The 14259-nt window shown below is 39.9% G+C and overlaps 3 protein-coding genes across 4 annotated transcripts; 2 read left to right on the forward strand and 1 right to left on the reverse strand.

Annotated features, from left to right (window-relative positions):
* The first annotated feature begins 28 nt into the window (after positions 1-28).
* On the forward strand, positions 29-2128 carry LOC124179011 (3-sulfolactaldehyde dehydrogenase). Its single transcript, XM_046562938.1, has one exon. The coding sequence runs from the start codon at positions 29-31 to the stop codon at positions 1547-1549; it is 1521 nt and encodes a 506-aa protein (XP_046418894.1). The 3' UTR covers positions 1550-2128.
* On the reverse strand, positions 2024-5091 carry LOC124179012 (lipid droplet-regulating VLDL assembly factor AUP1-like). Of its 2 annotated transcripts, XM_046562939.1 has the most exons (4): positions 4938-5091; positions 4701-4856; positions 3671-4584; positions 2024-2929 (listed from the first exon to the last, which is right to left on the reverse strand). In XM_046562939.1, exons 2-4 carry the CDS (start codon positions 4739-4741, stop codon positions 2694-2696), a joined length of 1191 nt encoding a protein of 396 aa, XP_046418895.1. In that variant the 5' UTR covers positions 4742-4856; positions 4938-5091; the 3' UTR covers positions 2024-2693. The 2 variants fall into 2 exon arrangements, with proteins under 2 accessions (XP_046418895.1, XP_046418896.1); XM_046562940.1 differs by having other exon boundaries at positions 3671-4405; positions 4701-5077.
* A 308-nt stretch (positions 5092-5399) lies between these two features.
* Positions 5400-9909, forward strand: LOC124177850 (TBC1 domain family member 14-like). The gene has a single exon (XM_046560718.1). It carries the CDS (start codon positions 6001-6003, stop codon positions 7867-7869), a length of 1869 nt encoding a protein of 622 aa, XP_046416674.1. The 5' UTR covers positions 5400-6000; the 3' UTR covers positions 7870-9909.
* Positions 9910-14259: the final 4350 nt, after the last annotated feature.

The raw sequence follows: 14259 nt of genomic DNA on the forward strand, positions 1-14259 counted from the left end.
TAATCCGATAACCGGGTAACAGTTAAACATGTTTTCCCTAATGCGATACAGTCAGTGGCAACATTGTTGCAGGCGTGCACTGAGCATGCTGCGAAACCAAGCCTACGTTGGTGGCGAATGGCGAAATGCCGGTAGCGGCGAGACATTTGAGGTGCTGAATCCCTTCGACGGTTCGGTAGTCGGCAGAGTCCCGGACATGAGCGAGTCGGACGTGAAGCTTGCTGTGGATACAGCGCAGCGAGCCTTCACCGTGGGGGAGTTCAGCAACACGACGGCGAAGGAACGGAGCGACTTGCTGCGTGGGTGGTATAACCTGATGGTGAAGCATGCGGAGGACCTAGCGCAGATAATGACCATGGAGAGCGGCAAGTCCCTCGCGGAGTCGCGGGGCGAGGTAAAGTACGGTAATTCGTTCGTAGAGTGGTTTGCTGAGGAAGCACGTCGCGTCAATGGTGAGGTGATCCAATCGCCAGTGCGCGGTAGAGAGGTCCTATTGCTCAAGCAGCCTGTTGGTGTTGCGGCTCTCATCACTCCGTGGAACTTTCCGCATGCTATGATCACCCGAAAGGCTGGAGCAGCATTGGCTGTTGGTTGTACTTGTGTCGTCAAGCCTTCTGAAGAGACTCCGCTGACCGCTCTGGCGCTCGCTAATCTGGCAGAACAGGCTGGGTTTCCAGCTGGCGTCTTCAACGTTGTCACAACCAGTCCCAAGAACTCTGCGGCTGTTGGGAAGCTCTTGTGCGAGGATGCGAGGGTCAGGGTGATGTCTTTCACAGGCTCAACAGCTGTTGGGAAGATCCTCTACAGACAGTGCGCATCGACAATTAAACGGCTAAGTCTTGAGCTCGGGGGAAACGCTCCATTCGTTGTCTTTGAATCAGCTGACATTGACCTCGCTGTTGCTGGTGCAATGGCCAGCAAATTTCGCAACACAGGACAGACTTGCGTTTCTGCTAACAGGTTCTTTGTTCATGAGAATGTGCATACTGAATTTGTCGATAAATTTGTTTCTAAAATTAACTCTGATATCAAGATGGGCGATGGAAGTCGAGAAGGGATTACCAATGGCCCACTGATCAAAGAGTCACAACTCAAGATGGTCTCTGACCTGGTCAATGATGCCCTTACAAAAGGAGCGAAGCTCCACTGTGGAGGCAAGCCTTTACCTGAATTAGGCCCTCTTTTCTACGGCCCAACTGTCCTTACGCGTGTCACCAAAGAAATGCAAATTTACAACAAAGAAATTTTTGGCCCTGTCGCTGTTATAAACAAATTTTCAAGCGAGGAAGAAGTTCTTAGGGAGGCAAATAATACACCTGTCGGTCTTGCAGGGTATTTTTACTCCAAGGATATATCACAGGTTTTCAGAGTCGCAAGGAAACTGGAAGTAGGCATGGTTGGGGTAAACGAAGGGCTTATTTCGTGTACAGAAGCTGCATTTGGTGGCATCAAGGAATCTGGACTGGGAAGAGAGGGTTCTCACCATGGGATCGACGACTTTGTAGATGTAAAGTACGTCTGCATAGGAAACGTTGCCTATCAGTCATGAAACTTATCTTAAGCACCTTGTGAGCATTCCTCAATGAGTCCAGACACTAGGAGAACGCGACACATTCACATACTTAATTCGATGTCAATTTGCAATATCTACAAAAAAGATCGATCTCAGGGCTAGAGCTTTCAAGAAAGACAGAAAAAAAAGAACAAGAAAAAATGTCAGTCTTTGGAAGGCAAGCTTTCGATGATTTTATTCTTAGACAATAAGACAGAGTTAATGATTTTTTATTTTCTGGCTTTCTTTGATCGATTTATAGGTGCGTGATTATAAATGTCCGAAGTCTTCCATTTTAATAAAAATTTTCTAGTTAGTATGCTGCTTATATTTCTCATTAAAGTTACGAAATAATGGTTGTTATAGAATGTAATATCATTTCTTATTGCATGAATCTTGACAATGTCATACATTGGACTCCTAATGATTGGAGAATATATAACACAGGTACAGAACAGGGTGGCCAATCAATGAAATTCGTAATTCATCTTTATTCTTCCATGCCTTGCAGAACCAAAATTGCATTTCTTCTTCCCCAGGCTATTTTACCATGAAATTTGTCACCTAAATTATAAAGCGTGTTGAAAAAATTTCAGGTGTTGAAATTTCAAAACATTTTGAAAGGACCATCTTTCTTCTGTTTCACAGATGTATTATGTAAAAAAAACTTCACATTCACACAAACCTCAATTTCATTATAATTGGGCTGAATTTTTCAGATTCTCCAGAATTACAACTTTTATGAGCTACTCCGATTTAACATACATGTATGCGTTTAGAAATAATTAATGTTAACATAAAGTATAGAATATAGAATATGTATTGCTACTCGTTACAAATTGAACTAGTCTTCCTTAATATATACATAAATATGTATATATCTATACATACGTAGGAGTTATAAGTATATACTGTGCCTATATTTATACCTTCTACTCCTGCAGTGTATGGTATCGTCCCACAATCGTAAGATTATAATTTAAAAACAAGATTGTATTATTATGACATGAATAGATGCAGCGGAAAAATTCATATACAGTTAAATTATTTATAAGTATAATAATGTATAATAATAATAATAGAAGTCGTAGTAGCAATAATAATGGTAATCATAACAGTAATAATAATGGTAGCAAGAGTGTCAGCAATTTGGTAACCCATGCTTTTGGATGTACCTTTCTCTTGCCTCAGCTATCATCTTTGCTTTTCTTTCCTGGAACGATAAAGTTCCGCTCGAACTTCCACTTTTCGGTTCGTTTGATTGTATTCTGCTTACAGATGCAGTGGATGCACTGTTAGTTGGCGCTGGCTCTGGCACGTAAGTTACTATGCCTTCGAGGATGTTGGATATAGTGACATCCACGCTCCTTGTTTTAACTAAGGGAGTTACGAGACAGGAAATGTTAATTTACATCCTTTGTTGTGCGTGATCAATGTGTTATTATAACATTTGGAATCTGATACACAAGGTGACCCGAGACTATCGTCGCATAGGCTGTCAATGTATTGACCGTGGAAATCTATGAGTAAAAAGTTTTTCTTTTTTCTCACAGAAAGTTTGTCGTTCATGAATTACAGCCGTTTGAAATTAGCCAATCTAGAAGCATGTGGTCACTTAGAACAATTGTAAAGCGCGTGACCGTTCAACAACGATGTGAAAGCCCTGTTCTGAGCCATCTGGTGCTACCAAATTAGCCAATTTCAAACGGCCGTAATTTGCAATCAACAATTTTCTGGTGAGATGTGAAAAATGTTTCACAGATTTTTACGAGGAATACATTGGTATCCTATGGAGCAATAGTCGTGGACCATCCTGCACATTGATGCAATTGCTCAACTGTTTTTTGAAATCAATTTTTTCGATTGATACTCAGTTGCCGGTTTAATAATTACAATCAATTTAGAGGTAACACGATTTTTGACAGAACCGTAAAATCCTGATTAGAGTTAATGTTTCCTGAGGGTTCACAATCGACTTTACTTGAAGTAAAGAGTGACAAAGTATGAAATGTTGTTTTTCTTTTTCAATATCTTCAAGTTAAGAACTAATACTCATAAAAAAATATATTTTACAGTTTTTTTATGATGAATGATTATTTTGCCACAAAATATACTCACGTAAATCTCTAATTATCACATTGTAAGGTACCAAGGGAAAGACTTCGCTGACTTGATGTGCCATTCTCCTCATCTCAGCATTGGCGACGATATGGGCATTGGGCATGGTTCTACCACCTTGTAGAGTGCCACTTCTAGTCCTCTCCAGGACGTAGCGTTTCTCATATTCAGTTTTGTCGGAAACTGTGTGATTACTAGTTTGGATACCAAGAGTGTCAGCGATCTCACGCTCAACTTCGCGCGCCAGTACCTCGGAGTCCATGTTTCTCTTCACTTTCAGATATCTCAAAGTGAATATGGTATATGGTACAAACATAAACCAGAACACATCCATCCACCATGTTGAGGCGACGGAAGTTAGCTTGACACCGACAAACTCAGGCCTTTGTGTTTTGATAACTACGGGCTGAATAGAAGACTGAATGCTGAAAGGCCAAGAGTTGAACTTGAGAAGAGCTACGCGGCTATTGGTGGAGCCAAATTCAGGCTGAAGAGCGATGTTGTAGCCCGATGAAGATAAAAAGTGCTTTATGTTTGCTATCAGTGCATCTTTGCTATTCATGTTCATCTCTTGCAAACCCATTGCATGACTTAGAGCATTCGGTAGCTCCCAAAGGCTGGGAGTAACAGTCTCTGCATTTCTTCGAAGTGCAAAGTGATCCAAAGCAGAGACATTGTTTGCAACTATAATCCTTGACTTCTTGTCCCTTTCCTCTCCGGTCATATCCACTCTGACTATGATTCCAAAAGTAAGAGTTAAACCGTGGTTCAAGCATGTTCGGAGAGTATCACAGTCCGGTAAAAGGGACGCAAACAACCAGAGCTGAAGCCCGATTAGTAGACGAAGTAGGACAAGAACTATGCCAAGTGGTGTGTAGAGAAAAAGAGCGACAAGTTTCCAACCGCTTGGAAATCTGAATAAAAATATGCAATAGGTCTTAATGATTACCTGTTGTATTTAAATCATAGCACAGTGATAGTTTGTGAGATTTTTATGCATCAAGGTCAAACAGGTTACATGGCGACTCACCTGCTCTCGTCAAACAACTCCTTGATGTTAATTTGTGACATCTCTCACAAGAAACATCTGTTACATCGAAAACTTTTACGTTCTAGACTATTTCCCACGGCCTAGATTAACCAGTCGCCAGTTTACGTCAGATCCAAGGTACTGATTTCTCTAAACCTTTTTTTAGATTATGGTTGGTTCACTGTTTTTTTTTTTTATGTTTAATATTTTTCCAATTTTAACTGTGTCTTGTATTACCTCTCACTTCGCGATACGATGACCTTCTTATCTTGAATCAGCTGTTATTTAGCGATATACGAATTTTCCTAACCAGCTACTCCAGTTAATTACTAGGATTTCGTTAGTGACGTTTTACTTTACTTTTGGCAGTGACTTTTCGAGAACGCTGACCATGAACTGAAGAAATCGTACCTAGAGTCGCGTCAAAGTTTGCATATGTGGGTTCTATTTGTTCGTTCCACGGCATCCGACTTACACATAAGGAAAAGCTTAAAAAAAATTACTGCCTTATTGGTACTCTGCCGGACTCTCCAATAATGAATTTATGTCATTAAATAATGTCAATAAAAAAATGAGAATTATTTTTGGACAAATTGATGTCTCACAAACCAGTACTGCCAACTGACATATAGTTTCCAAAGTATTCCCGACATGCCTTGTAAAATACAAATTTATTTATAGGGAAATATAGTTTGTAATAGGATTTATTAGAATCTCGGATAAATAATCTAATTATATAGTTGATTTTAGAAATAAAACACCGTGAATTGTAATACGATCCATTTGCAGGAAGACAAAACAAAATTGCATAAACAGTAAAATATTCGGCTTAAAATAACCACCCTTAAAAGTGACAGATGAATGACAACAGTGGGCGTGCATGATGTGCGCGGCAGTGTGTGCGTGTGATTTTTTGACAGACGCTGTGTGATGTGGTGGTGGGTGTTGTCAGACGGGGCAACGGACGAGCAGATAAATATTGCAATAATAAAATGAGTCACAGTGCCGTCGGAAAGATCGAAGCGAGAATAATTCATACAATCAAAAATATTTAACAATGGGTGCGAAGCAATCACGCTGTGTAAAATATACGAACAAAAGACGATCGTTGAGGTGAGAAGTTTTAGGGTTTCTCCCACTTCGGCCCAACATCCACGTTATCATACGTCATACATACATATATTTCAAAACCTAGAATTAACAGAAAAATAAATCAAATTAAATTAAATATAAGACTAAAGACGTCAACGATCAATCCGTTATCTATGTAAAGCGAGGTTAGGGAAAGGCGGCTTGAGGCATGAAAAGCCCTGTTCTGCAACGTCTAAACGGAGCAGCCTGCTCCCCAGGGACTCCGGGAACCCTCGGAGTCCCTGGAGCTGTGCAGGTAGGAGCAGCGCCCTGCTTGATATCATGCCACACGGATTTGGCCAACAGTTTCCAAGTGTTGAAAACCGGGAGGCGAGAACCCGGCGGCTACCTTGCCAGCACAATAACCTCAAAGATGAATGGTGGAAAGCAACAGTTAGTGTCAATTAATGGGGATTCGGTGCGTTGCGACAGTGTGGAAATGGATGAAGCATTGGCCTGCGATGTTACCGCTGGAGTTCCAGCCGCAAATAAAGCACTCTGCGTTCATATACGCGAAAACAAATGGTACGATGCAGCCAACGCAGTTTCAAGTGGCACCAGTCTAAACAACGCATTGGAGAGCATGTCCCTGGCATATAATCCATCGACGAAACAACTCTACGCACTTGATGAGCTTGACACATTACCAGAGGAGCGGCAATCTGGGGATCTAGAATCCCTTAGCAATCAATCGGCCAGCATTATAGCCAGGATTGATGCCGACGGCGCCAAGAATGATGTGGCCAGTCTGAACAACAGTCCGAGAAGTAGCCTCCCGCGGTCCTGCAGTAGTACGGTTTCATCCCTGAGCGAAGCCTCGCCTTCCGGGAGCTTGTTGGGTCCGGAGGAGCCGCACATCTCGCCTGAGAAACCCAAGCGCTGGCCTCTCACTGGGTTCTTTACCAAAAACGTGTTTTCTTGGAAGCAGAAGGAGCCTCAACAGCATTCGACGCCGTCAGGAAGTCCGTCAAGAAACGCGGACAAGGTGGGAGGCAGCTCAGCGCTCATTCCACAGCCTAGACCATCTAATTTACCAGCTAAGAGCGCTCTGGAGGAAGAGAGTCACAGGAAACAGTATAATGCTATTATTGAGGCTGCAAGAAAGCGGGAATTGAAGGAGGAAAAGGAGCGCAGGCAGCAGAGAGAGATTCAGCTCAAAGAGGAAGAGAGGCTTGCAGAGGATTCATTAATATGGAGTACGCAGGTCTTACCTAAGTTTGAATCGCTCAGAGAAACTAAAAAAGTCAGGGAATTATGGTGGCGAGGACTTCCCCCCAGTATAAGAGGGCGGGTTTGGAAGCTGGCCATATTTAATCAGCTTAACATAACTCCTCATCTGTACAATTTATGTCTAGATAGGGCAATGTCGCATCCAGCGAACGAGTGGCTGGCCTCCATAAAACTTGATGTATCCCGCACATTTCCTACACTGTGTGTTTTCCAAGAAGGCGGACCTCTCGCCGAAAGTCTGCAAGGGGTTTTAGCTGCGTATGCTGTATACAGACCAGATGTTGGCTATGTTCAAGGCATGAGCTTCCTGGGTGCTGTATTGTCACTTAATATGGACCCAGTCGACGTTTTCACTTGCTTTGCAAACCTCCTAAATCGTCCTTGTCATAGGGCAGCTTTTACCTTGAACCAAAAACAAATGAGTATATATTACAAAGTGTATTCAAGCGCACTTGCTCACAGGTTGCCAAAAATCTATGCTCACTTTACCGCCGCTGGTCTTAGTCCTGATCTTTATCTCCTCGACTGGCTTTACACTGTCTATGCTAAAGCAATGCCTTTGGATGTTGCCTGCAGAGTTTGGGATGTTTTTTTGAGGGATGGAGATGAATTCCTCTTCAGGACGGCACTTGGTGTACTCCATTTACACCAGGATGAACTACTTGGTATGGACTTTGTACGTGGAGCTCAATTCCTCACTAGGTTACCTGAGAATCTCCAGGCTGAGGCCCTTTTCAACAGTATTAGTCAAATGTCTACCACCGTTGGCACCAGCACCTTTCAACAGATGCTGGCTCAAATATCTTAGAATTTAATCATTAGTTCTCAGTTTCCTTAAGCGTACCTTACTATTCAGCTACGAGCTTGTAACCGCTGTAGTGAATACATTCCTGATGATGGCCTGGTTTACATTGGATGTACTTGAGAGATAAAAATTATGTAGCGACTCAGAAATCATGAGATATTGGCGATGGATAATTCGTTATGGTAATGATGGATGGAACGATCTATTAAATAGTAAGTATACATTGGCTAGTGTAATACGATATGTATGTTTGTAATGATTTGTGCGAATCGATGTGTGAACTTTCGAAGTAAATGTTTTTTGATGTTAGGCAGCCCCTGACACTTGGGCAATAATAGAGTTCAATACATAACACGATCAGAATCTGTATTTTCCGTTTCCAATGAAACTGCAACGAAGTCATTGAATCGTTTTAACGTAAATGGTGGTGCTAAATTTTATAATGCTGGTGCAAAGCTGCTGGTATTAATGAATTAGTTAATCAATCTATTATCGAAGACTTTGGAAATTTTGAGGTATCTATATACATATAAAAACAGGCGACTGCATAGCGATAAATTTCGAAACTGCATATACGATATAGGTAATAATGAAAATTGTAACTTTTGTATATAACAATTTATTATTTTTTATGGAAGTAGCGGGGTCGATTTGAACATGCCATGGTGAGATTAGTGGTGACGAAACACACTCTGCAGCCTGCAATGCTGTCATTTAAAAAAATTCAAAATTATGGACATTTTTCAAATATGCATGAACCTGGAGCGGTACAAAAGCTCGTACTTTTGGAAATCTGAGAAGCTAGTAGTAAAATATTTAAGGTAACGTCTCGAGTTGGGCTGTGAATTGCGTTATAATCGCAATTATTTAATTTTTCACTCGTCAGTTGAATCAACTCCGCTAATACCCCTAAATAATCGGAACTATGGTAACAACGTAAAATACTTACAAATGCTGCATGGTTAAAGCAAAAATGCTACAGAGATCTGAACGGCGATTCCTATTTTGCGTAAAGACATTTTTTCCCAGCGATCTTCGTGATGAATTATCAATTTAATTATTAACATACTATACGTACGAGATGTATGGGATAGAGGAAGAAGAAATTGATTCTCATTTATGAGAAAATGCACACCTATAATATCATCTTGTGCAAGAAACTAGAATAGAATACCCGTGACATGGAGTCATAATGCTACTATTTATTATCTCGTACATGGTAGAAAAAAAAAAAAGAATGCGTATAAATTCCGATGGTATTTTTCTTCTGCCCGTTGTACGTAATAGGCTTATGTAACATTATTTGCACGTGAAATCCACGGTGATTTTTTCTCATATAGAAAAGGAACAAGAACATTTAGCTTAATTCTCGTAACTCAGTACCGTGCTGTTCCATAAAATATAAATTTATATTCGTTAGATGAAACTGAAACACGTAGGCGAAGTGGATGATAGTTTTTATTATATAAATGTCCCAGTCCTCGCTGACAATACTCGAAATCCATCCGACGAAAAAATAAATTATAGTTATATCGATGATATTCTCATCTCTAATATTGTATATACATACATGTTGATTGAATATTAAGTAAAGACGAAAGATAACAATACTCGGTTGGTACGTATGCGTTGCAGATATCCTACATATAACATGTATCATAATTAGTGTAATATTATTTATTTATGTAAGCTTTTCTACACCTGTGTAGTAGTATAATGATAATAATAAACGCGGACTTATAGAAACGTCACATACAATTATGTATATTTTCCAATAAATCAAAAACGATGAATATATTCTCGTAAATGTAATGATCGGTGTATAAAGATATAATGATATAAAGATGACCTACCATGTTATAATATGTAACACACGACATTGTAATATCCGAATGAATCTAATAATAATTGTAAATATATTATAATTACAGCGGCGCTGCAGAAGGCGTCAGCCGGCTTCCTGTCTTTGCGTGTATATTTTGAATCTCACATATAATAGCTTTTGTATGACGAAAGGAATAGTAATAAAATCGATATCAATTATTGTCCTTCGTTTAATGTTTCCATCACTTTGATTACAATTAATGTCTTTCGGGTAAGTAACACACACCTGGAATTATTTCGGAATATATTCTCTTCGGTTTTATCGCCTTCAGGGGCTGACAAGTTGGGCTTCAAACGACGCGGGATCGCCAAATGTATCTAAATGATGAGTGGTTGTATCTCTTGAGTAACACAGTCTTCGCAATGGTGAGCCCAAGCCAATACTTAGCCTGTGTGTACTTACCGCCTTGTCGGCGATACGTGAAATTAATAACGAGGATAAATTTCTTCCAACATTCGTAGGAAAACAGTGATTTAATGAAAGTATAGGTACCCGAGAGAAGAATGTATACATAGGTTATAAATAATAATAGATCGGGTGTAATAATGATGCAGAGACCAAAAAGTATATATGTATATGCGGTCCATGTACAATATTAATATATGTGATCCATTTATGATTAATACGCGATGCATACTGTAAATTTTATAATTTTCCAGAAGACAAACTAGATCATCTACAATAATACGGCTATAATATGAAAATAGAATAATTATTTATTTCAATATGGGATTCTATTCAACACGCGCTCGATGTATTTCATAACATTATTATTCATAATTATTCCAACAACTTTTCATTTGCTCTCTCGATCTTGAATTTTCGTAGGCATAGAATCGAAACGTTGTTTTAGCTAGTCGCAAGTGAAGTATCTACGTTTGGTAGAGAAGGAGAATTGTTTCTCGAAAAGTGTTCGTATGGAAAAAAATTTAGAGTAACTGTAATACATCACGGATGCGCTAATTTTGATCGAGATGAAATGGCTGCTCCGTATATGAGGCAGTATTTAACGCAGCGTCCTGATTTAAAGACCTAAAAAGGTGATTGTCGGCGATTTTTCTTTTTTTTTTTTTTTACGGGGAGAGATAGAACGAAGCTTCTTAAAACTTCGAGTGTATTCTAACTCACATTTGAAAGGTACGAGCAAAAATTTTTATCATTCAACTGTCGCAGAACGGCAGCGTTATTAGCTAACCCGTCAACTGAAGAATACATGTTAAGTTAACGGCTGACCATCAAAGGGCCTAGCCGCTTGAGTCTGGAATCGGCAGGAAGGACAAAGTGCGTGTTTCATGTCTGAAATGTGAAAGCTAAAATCATTATACATCATACCATATCATCATACACCATATGTCATACATCATACATCACACATCATACATCATACGTAGTATTAAAGTTCGGAACCAAATTTTGGATGTTCGGATGTTCGGAATTTCAGAGAGCGACGTCACCCGAAATTTTTTTTCTCTTGATGTCATCGATCTATATAGACGAAAATCAGTTGGCCGAATTCCTCAGTCCGAAAACCACCGCGCAGCAGAGCGGACGTATGAGAATCGCGCTCCGCAGACTTCGAGTACCGGGCTCTCTATCTCCTGGATCCCGTGCTCCAGGTCCGTTACCTGGTGCAACTCGACTTCCAGGACAAGAGCTCCGTAGTTTCTACGCTCCAAGTCCGCTACCTGGTGGAATTCGACTTCCAGGACAAGCGCTCCGTAGTTTCTGCGCTCAAGGTCAACTACATGGTGAAACTTAACATCCAGGACATGCGCTCCGTGGTTCCTGCGCTACAGGTCCGCTACATGGTGAAACTTGACTTCAGGGAGAGGACGAGGAGGATGAGGAGGTTGAGGAAGACGGGGAGAACAAGGAGGAGATCGTTGGAGGTGATTTAAGCTGGTTGGCGGTCGTTAGATTTGTGCACGGTAAGTATAAAATTTTTGTAATATTTAATGGCAATTGTAATTATATTTTGTCGAAAATTTTGTAAACTTGTCATGTTTACATTGAATTATTGCAATTCATTTTTCGCGCGAGCACAAATTCAGTAGCTATAAATGCGCGAATGAAATTTATTATATTATTATTTAATTAATCAATTATAGTAATGCTTACAGAATATTTTTGATGTGTTCTTATAGTGAAAACATTTATCACTATTCAAGGTATAACCCGAGGTGGTTATCGGTGGTTGTTCGAGGTGGTTGGCGGTGGTTGGAGGTCGTCGGAGGTGGACGAGGAGGAGGACAAGGATTTTTGCTCGGTGAGGTTAACATTTTTATAATATTATATGTCAATTGCGATAATATTTCATCTAAAATTTTTCAAACTTGTCATGCTTACAATAAATTATTTCAATTCGCTTTTCGCATAAGTTCAAATTCATTAGCTGTCAATGCGCTAATAAAATTTCTATGATTTCTTATAAGTATCTCACAATCTTCTTAGTAAAATGTGTCGATAAAAAAAATTATATTAATCCTTACACAATATTTTTAATGTGTTCTAATACTGAAAATATTTATTAGTATTCGAGGTATAACCCGGGGTGGTTAGCGGTGGTCGTTGGAGGTGGTCGGAGGTGGACGAGGAGGAGGACGAGGAAGACGAGGAGAACAAGGTGGACGGGGAGGACGAGGATTTGTGCACGGGAAATGAAACATTTTTTTAATATTTAATGGCAATCGTAATTATATTTTATCTAGGATTTTTTGAACTTGTCATGTTCACAATAAATTATTTCAATTCAATTTTCGAGCCCAAATTCAGTAGTTGTCAATGCCCTGATAAAATTTCTATAATTTCTTATAATTTCCTCATAATCTTCTTAGTAGAATGTGTCAATGATAAAATTATATTAATCCTTACACGATATTTTCGATGTGTTCTGATTTTCAATATTGATATTTATTGATATTCCAGGTATAACCCGAGGTGATAAGCGGTGGTCGTTGGAGGTGGTTGGCAGTGGTTGGAGGTGGTCGGAGGTGGACGAGGAGGAGGACGAACGGAACTGAGTCTCAAAGCCCTGTTGACATAAAAGCAGCTATTCGATAGAAATTATAGTTTATAGTTTACACAGCCCATTGCATGATATTTCATTATAAATACGTATGTTTCAACGTATTTAGGAATAATTTACCAAATATACAGAGGTCATGTGCAAATAATATGTAAAATATAATAAATGAATTGATTCGACCGCAGCTTGATGTCTTCATTGGAGCTTTAACAATAAATTTAAGCTTTGTTACTTCTTTTATCTTATTATGGATAATCAAAAACATTTCCGAATATTCGTGCTGTGGAAGCATGGGGATTAAACCAAATGTAGCAAAAGATTAGAAACAGTGTATGTAGAGTACGGGTACTTTTATAATAATGCAAATAGAATAGAATACCACGCCTTGCGAATTAGCTTTCCAGACAGAGATGAATGTTGAATTTTAAGGACTGCATTATCGTTGTTGAATACTCTATACCTCATGGGAAAAGAAAATCTGTAACGATAAAATTGATGCACCGGATCATCGTCGACTTTAACTTTTGAAATGTCCTACCATTTTCGAACGCCTCCTACCTCCCCCTGCCACCTCCGACCATCAATGGCCACTTTCGACCACCCCCTATCACCTTCTGCCAGCGCCGACCACCTCCTACCATTTCCGAACACCTCCAACCATCCTATTAACCTATATTACTAGATTAGCTATGATATGAAAAGAGCAGAATTATTCATTTCGAAATGGGATTCTATTCGACGCGCGCTCGATGTATTCCATAACATCAGTATTCATAATTATTTCAACAACTTTTCATTTGCTCTCTCGATCTTGAATTTTCATAGGCATAGAATCGAAACGTTGTTTTAGCTGGTCGCAAGTGTTGTATCTACGTTGGGTAGGAAAGCAGAATTGTTTTTCGAAAGGTGTTCGTATGGAAAAAAAACAGAGTAGCTGTAATACATCACGGACGCGCTAATTTTGATCGAGATGAAACGGATGCTCCGTTAATGAGGCAGTATTTAACGCTGCGTAGTGATTTAGAGACCTAGAAAGGTGATAGGGAGAGAAAGAACGACGCTTCTTAACAGTTCGAGTGAAGAAGAAGAATATATCTTCAGTCAACGGCTGACCATCGAAGGGCCTGGCCGCTTGAGTCTGGAATCGGCAGGAGAGATGAAGTGTGTATTTCTTGTATGAAATGTGAAAGCTAAAATCATTATACATCATATCATATCATCATACCTTATACATCATACATCGTGCATCGTACATCATACATCATCATACATAGTATCAAAGTTCGAAACCATAGTTTGGATGTCGGATCTTCAGAAAGTGACGTCACCGATTCAAAATCAGCTAGCCGAATTCCTCAGTCGGGAAACAACCGCGCAGTAGAGCGGACGGATGAGAGTCGCGCTCCGCAAATTTCGAGTACCGGGTTCTCAACCTCCCGCATCCCGCGCTTCGGGTCCGCTACGTATTTCGAGTAACGGGTTC

This window comes from Neodiprion fabricii, chromosome 3 (assembly GCF_021155785.1).
Source record: "Neodiprion fabricii isolate iyNeoFabr1 chromosome 3, iyNeoFabr1.1, whole genome shotgun sequence".
Taxonomy (NCBI): domain Eukaryota; kingdom Metazoa; phylum Arthropoda; class Insecta; order Hymenoptera; family Diprionidae; genus Neodiprion; species Neodiprion fabricii.

Excerpts from the sequence above, each read along its gene's own strand:
- LOC124179011 (XM_046562938.1), top strand. The coding sequence starts at position 29 with ATGTTTTCCCTAATGCGATACAGTCAGTGGCAACATTGTTGCAGGCGT.
- LOC124179012 (XM_046562939.1), bottom strand. The coding sequence starts at position 4,741 with ATGTCACAAATTAACATCAAGGAGTTGTTTGACGAGAGCAG. Across the intron at positions 4,585-4,700 it reads GAGTTGTTTGACGAGAGCAG|ATTTCCAAGCGGTTGGAAAC; the intron begins GTGAGTCGCCAT and ends ATTTTTATTCAG. Across the intron at positions 2,930-3,670 it reads TGTGATAATTAGAGATTTAC|TTAAAACAAGGAGCGTGGAT; the intron begins GTGAGTATATTT and ends TAACTCCCTTAG.
- LOC124177850 (XM_046560718.1), top strand. The coding sequence starts at position 6,001 with ATGAAAAGCCCTGTTCTGCAACGTCTAAACGGAGCAGCCTGCTCCCCA.